We start from the raw sequence: 18,982 nt of genomic DNA on the forward strand, positions 1-18,982 counted from the left end.
GCAGCTTCTTGCTAACATCTACAGGTTACAGGAGTAGCAGGACTAATGATGATACTATGAAATTGCACTTTTACTTTTCCCTCTGAAATCATTACTTGCAAAGAGATTTCACACAGCTGAACTCACATCTCAACTTATCAAATAGCTCCTCTTCCCTCGTTTTGTATAGACCACAAACCTGTCAGAACAAAACCTCTTTCCAACACCCTCAACTGTATTCAGCACATTTAACTTGGAGGGCTCCTGATTCTGACAAAATGTCCCCAGGTGCCTCTGTAACTGAAGTAACTTCATTAAGCCACAGAAATTAAAAGGCAACAAAACAGCTCCCACTCACGTTGCAGAGATTCAAACATGCTGACAATATAGATCAGAAAGATCAAAGTGTTAAAGTTCAACTGGCTCAGCGATTGCCTCTTAGTTTGTATGGGATATGTTTTCAAAATGGCACATAGACAGATTTCATGTTTAACAGGAAAAGCGTGGATAACAAGCAATGCATAAGTGCAGGGTGCCCTTCAAGAAAGAGGAGTGGAAGGAGGAACCCCATGACTCCAGCCAGAGGTCCCCTAAGCTTAGGTGGCCTTCAGGAACACTTCACCTAGGGGACACCTCCACTGAGTACAACTGGCAGAGGTTGAGCTCATTTTTACCTGCACTCTGAGACAACCCCAAGATCTGATGACTGCATTAGCACAATATTGAACTTGAGTTAATTACTCCAGCTGTAACTTTTTAAATACAGGTTCTGGCTGGCAATACAGGAAACCTGCCTTTTGAGTCTCTAGCAGGCAAGTTAGTAGGGGCACAACTGCATGATGCAAAATACTGGAGTGATATCACCCTGCCAGCCCAAATTTATATTGCTAAGTGATCCAGCAAGGTAAGGAGCATTGACTTCTCAGAGGTGAACCACAGACTAAGGCTCATAGCTGGCTAACAACAGCAATATAAGTCATTCAGTTTAGACCACTGGAAGTGCATATTCACTTCAGCCTAAGATGGCCGCACAGACACTCCCCAAAGCAGCAAAATGTCCGTCTTACTTGTCTTCATAACTTTCCTGCCTCCTGGCACAATAGCATAACTGTTCTTACAGAGTTTAGTGTAAGTAAGAACAGAATGCCACTGGTAGAAGAAAGGATTGCAAAATCCAGTGTCCTATAATAGATTAGTGGTGTCCTGAAAAACACGCTGGACTGAGCTTTCAGCCCCTTTCCTCATAAATATCTAGGGCAGTGTTGAAAAATGCATGTGCCACCATCACCGAGAAATGGACAACTTCTCTTCTTTCCATTCCTCTTCCATTTGCTGGGTAAACAGGCCAATCGCGGAGTCAGCAGCCATGGCAATTTCTGAATCAATATTTATCAAGCCCTTCTCCAACTGCTATTTCATGCCTCATTGGTCAGAGAGCACCCTCTCCGAGTGAGCCAGAAAATCCTGACCTTGCAAATGACAGAGGAGCCGCCTGAGGTTGGCAAAGCAGAGCAGAGCAGCTCCTCTAGCTTAGAAAAAAATAACAAAATTCATGTGAGTGTCCTCATGGTATCACACGTCATTCTTCCACGCCTTTCCTTTATCCCATCCCTTCTCTCAGTGGCAACCCTTGAAGCAAAAGCTTCATTTAAGTACTAAACAAACAGCTTGTTCATTAGCGAAAATCAAGCTACATGAAAGGGACTTTAAAGCCATGGATACCCGCAAGGGAGTGTTGTTAGTTTTCCCCTCCTGTACTTTTAATGACACAGAAGATTGATTCCTTCCTACCCCTCCCCTACGTATAGTAAATGAATTCTCAATTATTCCATCAAACAAAAACAACTGCAACAATTAGGGGGAACAGACTGACAGAAGGAAATGTGTTTGGAGGCACAAGTATCCTGAATTCTGGTACTAGGAGACTACAGAGAGGATAGAATCCTGAGAGAGAATAAATGCTGTAAGGTCGCTGGAAAATAGATAGCTAAAAATCAACCACCAGCTTGGAGACATCTGACAGAAAGTAAAGTATAGCTCTTCAATCAATTATCACCGTATTTTCCTTATAAATATAAAACACAGATAAAGCAAGAGGTAATAAAAACTTGTTATAAAAACAAATATTTATTTTTATGATTAATTGAAGTGATGAAGTAGTGTCACTCACATATCCTTTGAAGTCTGTAGGATGCTTCCAGTTCCCCTTCACTTTATTTGATTAATTGTGTGAATTTAGTCCAGGAGAGATTCATAGTGCCACACAATCCGGTATTACAGCATGCCCCTCTGCTGCAACCTGACATGCCTGCAGTTTTCTGGAAAAACACGTGTACCTGAGCACAGCATCTGGAAGGCTGAAGGTGAGGAATTGTTCCTGTCGGAAATGTACTGAAAACACAATCAAAGTGTAAATGTGAAAGATCAGGGAGGGGTCATTGCTCTTTTCAGTCTCAAGAAGAGGAGAATGTCCCCTAGCACACAAGGAATTTGGATCTACAGGTTTGGTCTGAGTCCCAAGCTGAGCAGAGAACTTCTGTGTTTTGTTGTTACAGTAGTGTAGATGCCTCACATGTTCTCTGCATTAGTCCATTATTAAAAACAAAAAATAGGCAAAATTTCTATGCACATTTTCTCCTGTTACTCTTCTGAGAATTTTTTTTTGGTTGGTTTTTGTTTTTTAAAGGATCTAGCAATACCCTACTTTATTCTTCTAAACTTTCCTAAACAGGTCCTCCATGGTCTTTCTTCAGTGTCTGACTCTTTTCTGAGCTCTGCTCAAGGAGCATTTCACTACATTTGAAACATTACACTTCAATCTGTGTCTGAAAACTGCTTTCTCTTCACACAGAGATCAGGGGAGGGGAGTTTTACCATGGACATCAGATGTCAGATTCAAACTGCATGAAGTAACACATCTTGTCATCACCTTGTTCCCTGATGAGAGGATGCTGCTTGTGCACACCCAACCCAAAGACTCCACTTACCACTAAGGAGCCTGAACTGACCTCTCAGCCTCTTCTGTACAAGTTTGCCTCCAGTTAACCTCTGTTTCATAAAGTTTCCCGTTTGAATTCTGACACCCAGATTTCTAGGCTTTTAGTTGCTTTTGAATTTATCTGATGCTCACAACACTTTCTACATTAGCAGCATCAGTGAACTAATGGGTTGTTTGTTATTTCCCAGATCACTGGTCAAGGCCTTGAACAGAACAAGTCCTCTGGCAATACCCACCCCTACCCAGGACTCTGCTCCTCAGTATCATCCCTATCATTTCCCATTTTCCTACCTATGCATCCTCCTGCTTACTCACAGACCATGTGATAGCAAGTCCATGCATACCACTGTAAATGTATTTGTCATCACCTTTTCTGTATAAAAAAATGCTTTAGCAAAATCCCAAGCATGTGACGTTTTCTGCATTTCTTTCAGACAGTTATCACCATATTTTCCTTACACATACATAGCACAGATAAACTTTTTCTCAATTGTTCTGAGAATTTTAACAACTTTATTCAATCAGCAACGAAATGAGGGAAACTCAGACTGCTACACATTATCTCCTGCCACACTCTCACCCACAACTCTTGAAGGTGACTTTGTGTTTGCTCAGGCTCATTCTACACCTTTCCTTGTTTCACACAGTGGAATACCAGGAGGGCAGAATACACCACAGACCTACAGAGCTACTGTCTGGCCAGCTAGAATGCCCATGCTAAGTGGCCAGTTGGTTCTTGCCAAACAAGAACAGAAATAGCCATGCTCTTCTCACAACAGAGGCGCTAATGGTTTTCATGGGAGCTGTAGCTCCCATGAAACTCACAGGGACTTGATAGTTTTGGTTTCTATTTTGTTTCACAGGTATAAATTGATCTGTAGGTTCTAAAGTTATTAGAAGGGAGTATCTAACGGATAACACAATTCCCCTAACTACATTCCTGAAGGAACTAGGCTAAAAACATATTTTTGCTGGTACACGCATCTGCACACTTGCTGTGACAGACATTCGGGACACAGCCATGCTGGCAGATGCACCTGCCCACATCCAAAATGCGCAGCAGTCCCTGCAGTCAAGCTCTGCGTAAGGGCAGGATTAAGCATCTGAAGCAAGGCCAAACTGATTCCACTCTACTGCAGTGGATGAGCAATGTATTTTAAAAGGTAAGCACGTGTGGAGGAGTTTGGATGACACAAGTTGGATACGATTTTGGTACTCTGTCACCCAAACATCTTAGGTGGACTTCCTGGCCTAATGCTCTCTGGCAAGCCCAAAAGCCACAGGCTGAGCCTCCACAAGAGCAGTGAGGTGGACTCATTGGTTATGATAACAGGAGGAAAAAAGAGGGAAAGACTTACTCAAGGCTGACTTTTCTCTGCTGCTTACTTTCAGTGAGACCTTGAGCAGGTGTCTTAGCCTACATACTCTGTGCTACAACTTTTCCATCTGTCAAACAGGAGAAACAGCCCACTTCGAGCAGACATCAGGTTGCTCAAATGCATTAGTGCTTATAGACTACTTTGAGAAATTTTGAGCCATCAACTTTCAACAGCACAGTGCACAGACAAGATGAAGTGAGCTTTCCAAGTTTGCTGTGGCAGCTCAGAGCTCTAGGACAAGATGCTTCCTCTGAACAAATAGGTCTTGCTGACTTGCCCTCCCCAGATGATTCAGAAGCTCTGACTGATGTACAATACCAGTGTTATTTTTCTGCTGTTGGATTCCTCCTCCACCCACCCCTGCCTCTCTGTAAATCAGAAAGGACTGATTTACTCCTACACATCGTTACTATCTCAGTGCCCCTGCTGATCACAGCCCCCAGATGAGGCCCTTGTGTTTGACCTTCACAGCCGTGAGTCAAACGGTGCAGTGTGACCAGTGTGCAGCACGTCGTTCATGAGCACAGCAGTGATGAGGTTACCCAGACCGCCAGCCAGCCATATGACTACAGCATCCTAAAGAGCTTCCAAATTGAATCAAGGGTAATAATATTTTGGTGACTCAAGAGAGAAAAACCTTTCGTCTCAGAACAGATTTCTTTCCCTGTGAAATTAAGACCTTCTGATTTCAATTTCACCTCTTCTACTGCTGCTGAAATGAAGCTGCTAAAAGCACAAATGACGTGCAGTGATGATGTCTTCTGTGGGGTAGACAAAACTTCTGACTAAACAGATAGAGGGATGGGGCACAGCTCATACCCTGAACACCATGAAATAGCAGAGTATTTTCCTCTGTCCATTTTCTCTTACCTCAAATAATATTTGTCTTAGTCAGAGAGATCTTACTGTGGAGATGAATTTCCTTGCAGTGGACCAAACAGACCCTTCACAGGGACTACATAACTATATGTTTTTGTGCTGTTACTACGCATGGGTAGCATGTAAATCACGAGGGCATATATGAATGCATGTGAGAGGATGGAAATCTGATGCCCATACCTCAAAAACAGTGAAGCTGTGATCTGGGCCCATACTCCACACCTACGCTACAAATAATACACTAAGAATAGTTGGAAGGGGCGACTCCACTAATTTCCTGGCATACCTCATCAGAGAAGAGCTAGGCTACCAAAAAGAACTTGCTTTTAAGTTTCCTAGAAGGTTCTGTATAGGCATATGCATGCACACACAAAACAGTTATTTCTGAAACACTTAAAAGCAGTACTGGTGCGTTGCATACAGCTGCTGCATTCTTCAGTATGCTATGGACAGTTTTACTGTAAAAGGCAACCAGGGACTTTTGAGAGAGGTGGCCACGTAGACAGAGAGATGAGTCGCCCCAGAAAAAGCACTGGGAAGCAGACACCCTCCTGAACAGCCCAGGAATCAGTTATTTTCAGGCTTGGATTAGTAAGCAGTCCTGTGTGTAGCAGTAAATGACAGAGGTACAAACTGGAAAACATTCTTTGCAGTCTCACTTCGGCTGGCCATGAAAAGGGAAAAACAAATCAAAAATACATCAGAATAAAAACCCATTAAAAACTTCCTCAGGCAAGGAACATGGCAAGGACTAAAAGCTTTGATGGCATTTAGGCTTCCAGCAACACAAATCTTGTCTAAAATAAAGTAGTCTCTAGCCTAGATAGTCAGATAAGACAGTGACAGATCAGTAGTTATAAGTTCATGATCTTTCAGATGAGACATAAAACAGGGGTCTCGACCTTGTGTGATCATTAAAGATCTCATAACGCTTTTTGCAAAAAAGAGGGCTGTTAATCCCACTGGTCTGGAAACAATCCAATTTAGATAACTACCTCAATCAATCTTACAGATTCGTCTAAATACAGTACCCTGCTCTCTAGGCTAAAATACTACACAGTGTTTCTGCGTGCTGTAATACATGACTGAGTCCTCCCTACCTCAGCACTAGGTGAAGCAATCCACGTGTGCACACTCCCTGCTGCCCCTGCAACGAGGTTATGAACATTAATGTTTCTAAGGAACTTGGAAGCACACAGTGCAACAGGTGAGAGATTTATTACGGACTTCGGCATGGTTCCATTTTCATTAAATCTATGCTACACCAGAGTGGTCAGAAAATAAAGATTCCCAAATATTACGTGCTAACAGATAAATTACAAATGTAGTAGAGTAGAACACTTACTCCTTTGCTGTTGAATAAACGTGTACAGCAGCATTCAGGGAGACAGGGACAAGTCCAGGATAAATTGATATTGCTTGAGATAACAAATCCAAACAGAGATGGTCAAGTAAATTTTCAATCATCAGAACAAGATTTTTTGATAGGAATTAAGGTAAGCACACAGGTTCATCCCAGGCACACCAGCTAACACCCAGGATGCCTCAGAAACATAAATTAATTTCAAAACTTCTTTACAAATAGCATTACTGGGGGCCTCAAAACTCCCTGGAGTTCATCAAATATGGAAATCCATAGGAGTGGATGGGAGAGCAGAAAAAGCAAATGACAGAAGTTTCAAATAGGCTATTTAGTGAAGGGTTAGTCTCCCAGTATACCGGGCAGATCACCTCTTAGAGGAATAGAGCAGCAATAAAATCCTGAAGGCACACACAGCTTCATCTGCAGAAGACATGAAATACAGATGTAGCAAAACAGCGAGGGATTTTTTACTTTAATAAAAGTGTAAGAGGACAATCACATCTGTCACCAGAAGAATTAAGCTTTGAAACAGTCAGCGTCTTAACATGAGCACGCCTGCACGCACAAAAAGGAATGCCTGGGCCAGAGCGTGCCTCTGGGTATTAACAGCAAAGGCTGCCTTTGAATTGAGCTCTCCATCCAGAACTGTCTGCCAAGAGAAGTGTGCTATCATTCTGCAGTTAGAGGAAGAGGAAAGCTTGTTATCAAAGAAGTGCTCAATTATGGTTACTTAGAGCACTTACCTCCCATGATCCCTTGGCATTATCAGGCTGAAGCAGTTTCTCATTGTGAAGTTTGCTTCATTGAACACAGAGGATAAGAGCATAACTTCTTTCTTTACGCATGCAACTTTCCAGTAAGTCTGCCCTCTGCAGCCAGGAGATCACCCACCCCCCACGCAGGGCTCCCTCATGCTCACTCATTCCTGCTCCTCTCACACAAGTGGCAAAGCTGATGAGTCAGAAAGGCACCAGCGATGTTTAGCTTACAGTATGCAGTAAGGAGAGGGAATATTTTCCAGTTGCTGATTTAGTACAATTTGATGCAGTAATATGATGTTATCTAAATAATCAAGATTGAACTAAACCAATAACTACATTTATCATACTCTAAGAACCTTAATTCTACGCTAATCCATTCTTCATAAACATTTGGTAAGGATGAGCCGTAAAGTAAGAATTTGATTTTTGGTACAATTTGACACCATCACATTTTAGTTCAGTGTAGCATGAGAACAAGGTGAAAACATCAGCAAACTGGGAAAACATTTTGCATCAGAGCAACTGCCAGCCCAGTAGCTGGGGGTGCTCTGACAGGGATCTTCTACATCATGACAGATCACCCTAACTTTAGTCTATTGATCTTTCTAGAGTGCATCATTTTTTCTCTCTAATTTGGACCAGAAACTGCATGTTCCTGGCAAGGGTTTCAAATGGCTATAAAATTGTTTTTTTCTGTTTAAACAGAGGCCAAGAACTCCACGCTAGCTACAGGCTTTCTTCCATCTGCAGTGAACTATAAGAAGAACCAAAATAAACATTTACAGAAACCAGTAAGCAAAGACTGCTGGTTCAAAGGAAAAGGTAAGTCACAATATTAAGAGTTGTTTCTTAACCTCTAGAGTTACTTGGTAGCAGAAGGGACTGGTGGGCAGGCAATCAGTTTGTAGTCCCTAGGAGAATACTGACAGTTACACACAAGCTCTAGAGGAGTTCTGCAAAATGCACGTGGGTGCACCCGCCAACTTTTCCAACAGTGCAATGTTGGGTTGTTATGGCACCAGTGTACGCTGACAGTAAAACCATTCGATTCATCAAGAGCCAGAGTAGCTATCTACAAGTGCTACTGAATAGAGATACCCAGGTTCTGAATCCTACTTTTAGCTTGCAAATTGTCCTTTAACAAAAATAAATAATAATCCGCCACTGAAATCCGAGCTTCAGAGATGACTATAAAAAGTAAAACTTGCCGATGAGAGCTCATGGCAAAAAAGAACGGTCAGTAAGCCCACACTTTCCTCCATAAATAACATGTAACAGTACCAAAAAAAAAAAAAAGAGACAGATTCACACTAAAAAGTTCACTTAACATTCCCGTGCTCCTCCCACTTCTTTTATCAGTGGACAGACAGTGGGAGAGCAGTGGCAGCTTCTGCCCAAATAACTTCGTCGATCCAAACTTGATCAATCTTAGAGCAGACAGAACCAAGAGGAACAAAAATGAGCTGCCATCTGTGGCGTGCAGTACAACGAAGATTTTGTGAGTGAGCTGACATGCATGTCAGACAAGAGACGCAAGATACTTTTTAACAGAGAAACTTTTGTATCGCTCTATATTTAATTTTCATAATCTATACGAAGGAAATATTGATGCCAGGAGCAGCGAACTGATTTTCTGTGAAGAATGCTAACAACTATCTTGACAGTTGCTGCACAACACATTAGCATGGCTGTCATAGCATCTTCACAATGTGACACAGATCAATCCTGCCTGAAACTACAATTCACTACCAGCAACACACACCTGGAGGTAATTGAGAGCTCTTCACATACCTGCTCATCACAGTGGAGTTGGACTAGATGACCTTTGAAGGTCCCTTCCAACTCTAAGGATCCTATGATTCTATGCCCTCGTACTCCAAAGAGATCAAAAACCATGCTGAATGCACACAGTGAGAGAAGCTGCTAGCAAAAGCCCACCTGCACTGAAAAAGTCTAAACCATTGTTTTGGAGATATGCTTGTTGATTTTGTGCAGTAAAAGTTTACTGTGGTGGAAGCGATAATAGGAAAGTTGCTTAATACACAAGCTCCAGTTTTTCCCTTCAACAGACAAACCCAGCAGATTAATTACTAAAGTGTCATCACATCTCTGACAGAATAGACCCAAATGGTGCAGTGCTTACACCACTTACACAGTAGTCAATCCAAACCTTAAAGTTATGGCACTTTTTTGTCATAAGGCTTCCAAGCAGGCACATCACAAGTGTTATTTACTGGCATCTACCCAGACCTTCAGGCAAGGGACTATTGAGCTACCACCTGGAACTCAGTAGCAGCACCTCTTTTCTCCAGTTCAACTGTTGTGCTGAGTGCTTCTGCAGGCAGCCAAAGTAGTGAGAAAAGATGAGAGGAGCTACAAGCAATTAAGAATGAGGAAAATTAAAAACAGAAAGATAAAGGCCAGGAGGAAAAGAAATCCTGATAAAAAACAGCTAGGAGACAAAAGATAGGAGTACAGAAAGAGAGGGACACAGGAGAAAGGAGGGAACTGCAACCTCAGCTCTGCAAGAAGCCCAGGGACAGCACAACCAAAAGCTGAGCCACCCTCCATGTTCCCCCGCGTTGCTAGGTCCCCTGGCGGTTAGGACCAGGCTCCTCCTGCCGTGGGGTCCCAGGGCCTGCTAGAGCCCCTCTGTGCACCCAGGGCCCTGCAAACCACCCCAAAGCGAGACCTCGCTGAGGGCAGGGCAAGCACAGTGCCAGAGGTACTTGGGTAACCCTCCTTCTCCTAGGGGGGAAGCATGAGGTATTCTCCAGCATAGCCCAGAAAAACATCACCTCAGCAGCACAAAATCCTCCACAAACCAACGGGAAGGCACAGGCGCCCTCCTCCTTGCCCGCCAGGCACACAGCAGCCCAGACCCCACCACATAAAACACACGGTTCAACACTACTAACCTGGCTCACGGCGTCCACAGTTCCACCAGCCTCTCCATGCACCAAAAAGTAGATAAAACGGAGGAAAAAAAAAAAAAAAAAAAAAAAAAAAAAACAACCCGCAGTGCTTTCCTCCTGCTTCTGCTGCCGATCGCTCCCGCAGCATACTGAGGACTCAGGTGCCGCTTTTTACCTGCCCCGCTGCAGCTGCCTCCCCTCAGCGTGGGGGGCCGCCCTGGGGGCAGCTGGCGCCACTCAGGGCGTTCTGGAAAGTTCCGCTCAGCCCCCTCAGCTCTGCGCTGGCTGTTCGACCGGGAGCAGCACGTGGGTGTGGAGGTCAGCAGAGCTCACAGGTGGTCTCCAGAGCCAGGTGGTACCCAGCATCCACTGATTGTGCCTCAACAGAAATTAAAGAACTAGATCTGAAGGTGGAGCAGGTGCTGCTCGGTTTAAAACAACCTTCGTTGATTAGCAGCTTGTGCACCACAGCGACCACTCAGAGGCAGGGAACACTGAGGGGATGTCTCTACAGGGGGTCCTCTGGTCAAAGATTTTTTTTTTTCTTTTTATGTTTCTGAAAACTGGGGCAAAGGCCAGTAACTTATCTCCGTGACTTCAACAGCAAAAGGTGTTCAGGATTTGCCTAATACTAAGTAGCCAGACAGAAAGCATTAGTAAATAAATGGATTATTACATTCAACAGCCAGCTGGAAGTGGTCAATAAATACAGAAGAATGCAACTATGTTAAGTGTGTAATGCTTCATGGGTATATTACTGTCTTAAATATCCCAAGCACTGCTTCTTACACTGGGGTTTTGATTTCTTCCTTGCCTAGCTCTCTCCTCTACACGGCTCAGTCCTATCCCCCACGTGGAGCACTGCTGCCGAGCAGGCCATGCCACCAAATCCCAGACCCCAAATCAGGGAATTCAAACCACTCACATTGGGGAAGGGTCACACAAATCAACTCGGTTTCTTCCAGAGATAATGCTTAGCAACACCTCGCGTGAAAGTTCACTGAATTCTCCACATTTTCTCCCACAGTATATTCAAAAACGCAGAAAGTTCAAACTAAGTTTAAGGGTCTGTTGTTTTAGTGCTGAGAGTGTGAAAGTTTGTATTTAAACTAGAGGAAGCAATGCCCTCTAGTGTTCTGCAGAGAAATCTGGAAGAAGGCTCCCAAAAGCCTTACAAATTTCAAGCTTGGAGCTGCTGTACTGTCTTAATCACTGCATGTTAGCCATAAGCCTTCAGAACTTTGGCAACATGCTTAAAATGCTCTGCAAATAAGCATGACAACAGAACTGTTTGGGATCCCTTCCTTCCATTTCTGATGCCTGCTGCAGAATCCTGTCAGAAGATGGAAGTATTTTGTGGGCACACACTGATGGCTTGAGGAGCACGTGGGAACGAGACTTCAAAACCTGATTCTTTCCTCCTCGGAGTTCACAAAATAGATTTATTACACCTCTTCCCATTATCTCTAAATACTGTCTGTGAACAGGGTTTTTTTGACTGTTTTCCCATTAACACACAAGTCACTACCTTGCACCATGTACACACATTAGGCAGTCAGCGACTCACCGCACTTCACAGCATGTGGCACTCCGAATGTATTGATAAACTGCAAACAGAGCAATGAAACTGAAGAGGTTTAAATAACGAGTAGAGCATTCTCACTGTTCCACAAAAAGTACAGAACTATCAAAATGTTTATTTACACCCATATACACGTCAAAACTCAACTTCATATCACACAAAGATCTGGAAGAGGTTTTTAAAACTGGAGATCAGAAGAGCAAAAGATGAAGTCCTTACTGAGGGCAGTTCTTAAGTGGGCATCTAGGAGTCCTTACATTTTACTGTGTGTTACTCTCCAAAGACAGCTGCTCGGACTTTAACCATCTAAAATAAAAACTTGCATGCCTTCAATTGAACTTTTAATCACATCAAATATTTTTAAAATAATTTAACATTAAAAGTCACAGTTGACCACTTGCTGCTTTATTATATTACATGCTATTAACCTCAGCAGACCAAAAGCTGTAATAGAAAAGATAGCAATAATGAAAAAAGAAAAAATGAAAATGACACATCAATTCCACCCATGTCCTATCTGAAATAAGGGGACAAAACAGGTGAAACTTATCTTCTAACCTAAGGAGGTATTGGTAGAATTAGAAAACTGTCTGGTAAGTAGAAGGAATCTGAAGTCTTAAGGCTAGGCATCACCATGCACCTCCCAGAGGAATTTATTAATAATAACAACAGAAAAGAAATAACAAGCTTTGTTCATAGAAGTTCTCCAAACAAAAGCCTGCCGGACTGATTGTAGTTCTGCAAGAACAACCGGATATAAATGAAACATCCTCTTCACTGAGATTACACTTAAAGAGTAAATTCTGGGCTTGACCTGGCACATGCGATGAGCCTTTTAGGGCACTACATTTGTAGCCCTCATGTTTGAGGCTGCAGTACTGAGTTTGGATGTAAAACTGGGATCAAATAAGTTTTATTAAGAAAAAAAAAATAGATCTAAACTCAGGAACTCTGCTTCAGAATTTAAATTACATTCCCCTTTCCTTAGAAGGTAAACAATGCACCTTTTAGTTAAACAATTGGATTTTTTTTCCTCTAATGGGGAGTGATTAATATTCTGCCTACAACAAAATTATTTCTGATCTTGTTATATGCATAACTAAATAAGGGGGAAAAGAAAGCAGTTTAGGGGCTATCCAAAAGACAACGAAGGTAGAATGACTAGTGTTTATACCACTGCATCAGGACCTGTTGTTTGTCAGAGGAATGACGTAATTAATTTGTGACTGGTAACGTGCACAGAATACAATCCTCAAGAAAGATCCCAGAGAACCAAAATTAAAAAAAAAAATTTAAAAAAAAGCCCTCAGAATCAGTTTCTTCCTCCTATGTTGTCGTTATATTTGCTGGGAGCTGCGGGGGAAATGAACCACCCAAAATTCAGGACACAAAAAGTCAAAGGAAAGATCTGGGGAAGACAGACATCATCATGAGAATTCACAACCTCCCGCTGGAATTAATGAAATGTTGGGTTTTTTTCCCAGTTCTTTTCGTTTATTCATCAGTCCAGTGCCTTTTAGACACAATCTCAACTCCTCCAGGATGAAGCAGAACAATCTGAAAGAGAACCCTGGAAAAATGCTCTAGCATTCATAATAAAGAGACCACATACACATACTGCCATATCTTGAGAAGATCTGCGCTGTGCAGTAGGGCTGGGAGCACTCTATCAGTGCTTCACTTTGCAGTGATACCAAGAGTGTCTAAGACAGACACTAACAATCTGAAATGTGCATATTTTCATCAGCGAAGCATAATTTTCTTCTGTTCTTCCCCCCAGCTGTCCTCTTCTACAAGTGTCTGGCTATGAGACAAGCACTGGTGCATTCTCCTTATTTTCTTTTTGTGTCACCATCTGCAGGTACTTCAGTCGTATAGGAGGGAGTTGCTCATAAAGGTCAAAGCCCAAAGGGCTCTCTGCATTCAGCAGTCTGTAGTAGAGAAGGTGCTTTTTCAAGGTCTGAAGAGAGAAACAGCAGCCATTAGACATGTCTTAAAAGTACAAATCTGATCTTTTCTCCTACTTCTGACACAACAAAGTAAATCTGACAGACAATACAACTACCACATCCAACATATTTATCTGCAACACATTCAATAGAAGAGCTATAAAAAGTCAGTTTCTTCCAAGAAAGTCTTTTGATTTGCATGAGTTTTCCTCTTCTGAACTCTCTCAACGGTCCCTTGCAAGAAGCCCAAATGGTGTTTTGAGTGGGAACTTATAACAATGGAGAGAAACACTAAACTTCAAGGGCAAAATTACACAGCTCTGTTACACAAATGATAAACTTTGGCAAGATCTGGTATAGTAAGGCAGGATGGAAAGGTGAAAAGTAAAAACTTAGTATCTGTTTTGTTCTCTGTGGGGGAAGCATCCAACTAAATGTTAAGGGAGGTCCACGCTGGCTGCCTGTTCATAGCTCTGCTAGAACCATCCCTCTAGGATCTATCACTATGTAGAAAGAACACTGCTCAGGCAAGAAGCATGCAAATAGAGCATAAGAAGTAGAATCATAGAATCATTAATCTATGTTCCAGCAGGCTCACTGTGTTGAGTTTAATCATAACAAGAACTAGATAACACTACTGGTAGCTACTGCATGTTAAAATCCTGCTGCTAATCTCCTCATTCTCAAGTTAGCAACGTAGATAAACAAAAAATTTCAAAAGCCAAAATGCAAATCTGTAAGAGTACCATGCCTGAAAAACTCAAGCTTCAGTGGTGCACGTTGATCCTTACAGACCTTACCTCATCCACCAAGAGCCATGTCTTTCGCAGCATGCTTTTCCGAGCAGCATCAGCCTCCTAAGAACAAAGTATATACTTCAATTAATATGGCACAATGCCATCTCTGCCCACAGGCCATGCAGCACTCTAGAACAATGCTATACTTATTAAGATGATGGTCCAATGAGCAGCTTGTTCTATCAAAAAAGCGTTAAGGTGGCAACCACTTGGGTCCTTCCCTCTCCTCCTTCCCTTGACCTGAAATCCGGTTGACATCTCAACAATGAGGTAGAATTGTAGATCAGGGGAGAAAAGAGCTAGCAGGAGAAACCAGTGCTGGAGATCTGAGGCCACAGCAGGGCTCCTGCTCGGTTAACTCAGGCAGTGAGTTATTCAAAGAAGGTGAAAGGAAAAAGCACTCCATACCTTTAGACTGTCCCAGGCAGAGGCTAAGACTATTACAGGCTCTCTCTGCACGGTCAGCAATTTCATTACACGTGCTTCATTCTTTCCTTTTGTACATTCACCCACAGCTGCTAACTTAGATTCTGTTTCTGTGGGATTGGCCATGATTAGTGCAAGCTTCTTAGGATATTACAAACAACAGTGGCTGTCTACTGTCCCCTGTGTGGATTCCAAACTTCAGATCTCAGACAACTGCAAAATTCTCTACACATACTTACAATCTTTGTTTTCAAGTCCAAGGTGGTCTGATTCATCAACAAATCACAATGAAAGCAGGGGGAATATCAGGTGCAAAACCCAAAGCTCCCAGCCCTGAAACACTGACATTCCTTACCTACCTGAGTTGTGCTGTCTTGGGAGAAAATAAAGCTGTTCACATGAGCCACGGCCACCACATAAAGAACAGGGCACCAGGTGTTGCGCAGCGCACCCGTGACCAGTGTTCGGAAGTAATGTCGCAGGAGATTCAAGTTATCCTCAGGAGGGGAAGTGTATCGCTCGAGAGGCACAGGAAACTGCAAGAAACCCACCAAAAGACAACATTACCTTCTGTGGCAGAATCCAAGCAGTGAGGACTTCCCCAGCTGCTAAGACACATGCTGCCATATAACACAATACATTTCAGTGGCACAATCCCCATTTGGAGCAGGACCATTACTGCCCATGCTGACTGATGTGACATGCCTTTGACAAAGTGTCCTCAAGATCTCTTCAGTTTTATGGATAAGTGTTCTACCAGTCAAGTGACGGTACTTGCTTTTTGGCACAGGTAGGAAAAGGTATTTCAAAGTGAAAAGACAAAGTGCTTTCAGCAGCACTATATCTTCTGTTAATATATCAGAGGGACTTACAACGGCCTATGCATTTAGCAAGAAAAGGAAAGCAGATATATATGCCAGAGTTAACGCTGCTGTTAAATTAAGCTTTGAAAAATAGGTTAGAGTAACTTTTAATAACAACTTAGTTTTGTTCACTTCTCCAAGCTCCAGAAGTCCAAATTTTCTTCTCTATTTTCATGAGTTCTCTGGGTCTAATGTTACATATTTCACTTCGAAGCATTTTCTTTGCAAGACTAAAGAAAATCAATGATTCTACTCAGTTCAGCAACAGTCTTCAGTGAAAACACAGCATCTATGCTGAACTTCAGTCTTTGGCTACAAAGGCAATATTACTACAATTTTTACTACCCATTAAGGTAAGTTAAACATATCTTAAGCCAAAACAAAAGAAAAAAAACAACCTCCCCCTAAAGTGATTTCGCTCCTATACTTATGAAACTAGAACATACATAGGGAAGGGCTACTGGAAGCACCAAAAGTACAGAGAGCTTATCACAAGAAGCGGGCCAGAGAATCTTGGCTTACTTGGCTTAAGAAACAAAGACTCATCTGGCCATAACAATATAGAAAAACTGGCTGCTAGGCCACTACAACCAGAACAAAAGCACTGCAATCCCATGAGGCAAAGCACATAAACTGCTAATTCACAATTTATTTTTTTTTTTCAAAAGTTGTCTTTGTGTTAGCAAACTTTAGGCTAGATCGGGCATCATCTGTTATTTTGCTAGTGACAAAGAACTTAAAGCCAGCTGAATTCAATCTTTTTTGCTCTGCTCATTCAAAAGAAATGCACTCCTGCACTTTACAGATAAAACTCTCTCACTTAGTGACCCAGTCAAGCACAACTCCAGTACAGCCAACTGTAAACACAGTCTGAGAGGAAAAATGTGTGTTTGCCCATGCACAGCATAGGAACAGATTCTCACCAGGCTGAGAAAAGAGTTAAGGGAAAGGTAGCTCATGCAAGAAGAGTATGGGGTGCAGACTAGCCCTTCATTCTTAGAAGCCATATGTTAAGAGCCTCTCAGCCACTAGACCAAGCAGGACGTGGAACAGTGTCCACTGAAGACTGAACAATCTCACAGCTCCCACCTTCCATATTATACGTATCATCAGCTCTCAAAACTAAGTTCAAAATTTTCTTGAAAGGATTCTTTAACAAGGGCAATCTACAGGAACTGGACACTATTCTCCAGACTTAAAACCAATCACATTGTTTCCCTCTCCAAGTACCTCTTTCCATAAAAAAAAAAAATTAAAAAAAGCCAATAGTATACACTGCTGTATATACTATAGTATACCTCAAGAAAAAACAAACAAACAAACAAAAATACTGCTCTCCATTCATACTTCATTTTACATTCCATGCACTGGATTTTCTTGAAGAACAATGAAAACTTGTAAGTGAAGGAAGAATGAGTATTCTACTGGACACCGAGGGACAAAGTAGTAGTAGTGCTGAAAGGATGACCAAAACAGGGTTGGAGAAACACAGGCAAGAGCCCAGTATCTCAATAACGTGAAGGCAACAACCATGAAGTGTGATTACCTGCTGGAGTGGCACACCCAGTGCCCGCAGGATACTTGTGTGCTCTCCAAAAACAGAAAGACGCAGATGAACACTGAAACGCTTCTGCAGAGGTAGAAGAACAAAGACTCCAAAGAGTGGATCTCCAAAGGAGACACCTTCAAACTGCTCCAGCAGACTTATGTAGAGATCATGGAAGGACGCCAAACCAGGGAGTGGAGCATCCAAGTTCAGGGAGTCCAAAGCCTTGGGCTGGCAATACACAGAAAGAAGTGCAGCCGTGTAACAGTGGATTGGTGCTTCTAGGAAGAGGTCACCACCTGTGAGGAAGATGCACATAAGTCGTGCAAGTTTGGCAGCAATAGGGATGCTCTGAAGGGTCTTAGGACGCCAGCTTTCCAGCAACAAGACCCACTGAAGGTTCCAGGTCACAGTGTTGACTAGATCAAGTGGAAGAGAGTTCAGCACAGCCCCACGCGTCTCTGCATTAGTGACTTTGTTGTAGAGGCTGATAAGTGGAAAGAACGGCCAGTCTGAAGGCAGGATGGGCCCTCTGACTTCAGGAAGCAGCATCGATTGGATGAGGTAATTACGTCCTTGGTAGGATGCTTGGGAACGCACAAGGGCAGGCTGCAAGTGAACAAAATGAGAGAGGTAGCAGGAGCGGATGGCAGGAAGATTCTGGTATGATTCTCTCAGCAGGGCACCACGAGTAGGCTTTGAAGAAGACACTGCTGCAGAGCCAGGCTGCGACAGTTTGGCGCTGGTACCCAGATGCAAGATATCTGAAAAGTCAGCTGCTTCTGGCCCTCCAGTTTTCCCTTCGCTGTAAGATAAAAGCAGATATCAGTCGAGAAAATCCCAAACAGACACAGACACACACACACACACACGTACACATACCAAATAAACAGTAACAACGACAAAAAAACAACACAAAAAATTCAACTCTATGACCTCCCTGGATCAGAAATAGTAGTGTTCACAGCAGTTGCAACACTTCCTGCAGCATTCAGTTATAATAATACTGAACATTCATTAAGCATCAACTATCCTGATATCTACAGGAAATTCACAGAACTATACTTGGAATTACCAAAACAGATGCATTAAATGAAAAACTTCCACACAAAGTCAGTGGTCTGGTGAGGAGGCTGCAATTCCCTGTCAAGGGAGACAGCCTACTTACCAAGACAGATGCCAGGGTGCTGAAGTGAAATACTGTATATCATGTAAGGCCAAACTTGAGTCAATAGGACAACCCACAGTGGTAGCTTTGCACAGTCAAAAGAACCATACAGATTGGCAAACAGAAATTAAGGCAGAGGGGCTGTCAAACTTGTGTGCACAGTCTCAGATCAGACATTGATCACGGTCTCAGATTACTTGCCAAACTTTTGAAAAATGGCAAAAAGCAAGTATCTGCAAGGAGGGGGGGTGGAGGGAAGCTTTCCTTTTTAAAGGAAAATTTGCTGGAGATGTATGGCAGCACACTGGTCCCATCTCCTACAGAGCTGTACCACAGCAAGTTTTAAACTGATTGTGAGGAGCAAAATAAACTGCTAC

At 42.7% G+C, this 18,982-nt stretch overlaps 2 protein-coding genes across 7 annotated transcripts in view; both read right to left on the reverse strand.

Moving 5' to 3' along the window:
- The window catches only part of LTK (leukocyte receptor tyrosine kinase), a 138,098-nt gene extending 127,573 nt beyond the window's left edge, over nucleotides 1–10,525 (reverse strand). Inside the window, exon 1 of one of the 3 annotated variants that reach the window (XM_040701151.2) lies at nucleotides 10,278–10,521. In XM_040701151.2, coding sequence (XP_040557085.1) covers nucleotides 10,278–10,422 — 145 coding nt within the window. In that variant the 5' untranslated portion in view covers nucleotides 10,423–10,521. Of the gene's footprint in view, nucleotides 1–7,341; nucleotides 7,364–10,277 lie in introns of those variants that run through there. The other 2 variants (XM_046942657.1, XM_046942658.1) reach the window with 2 other exon arrangements.
- A 1,426-nt stretch (nucleotides 10,526–11,951) lies between these two features.
- RPAP1 (RNA polymerase II associated protein 1) overlaps nucleotides 11,952–18,982 on the reverse strand; it is a 39,125-nt gene continuing 32,094 nt past the window's right edge. For 3 of the 4 annotated variants that reach the window (XM_004941626.4, XM_421141.7, XM_015287139.4), the window contains 4 exons: nucleotides 17,438–18,242; nucleotides 15,388–15,564; nucleotides 14,606–14,662; nucleotides 11,952–13,816 (listed from right to left, as the gene is read on the reverse strand). In XM_004941626.4, coding sequence (XP_004941683.2) covers nucleotides 13,661–13,816; nucleotides 14,606–14,662; nucleotides 15,388–15,564; nucleotides 17,438–18,242 — 1,195 coding nt within the window. In that variant the 3' untranslated portion in view covers nucleotides 11,952–13,660. Of the gene's footprint in view, nucleotides 13,817–14,605; nucleotides 14,663–15,383; nucleotides 15,565–17,437; nucleotides 18,243–18,982 lie in introns of all 4 variants that reach the window. The other variant, XM_004941628.4, reaches the window with a different exon arrangement.

Source organism: Gallus gallus, chromosome 5, assembly GCF_016699485.2.
Source record: "Gallus gallus isolate bGalGal1 chromosome 5, bGalGal1.mat.broiler.GRCg7b, whole genome shotgun sequence".
Classification (NCBI taxonomy): Eukaryota; Metazoa; Chordata; class Aves; order Galliformes; family Phasianidae; genus Gallus; species Gallus gallus.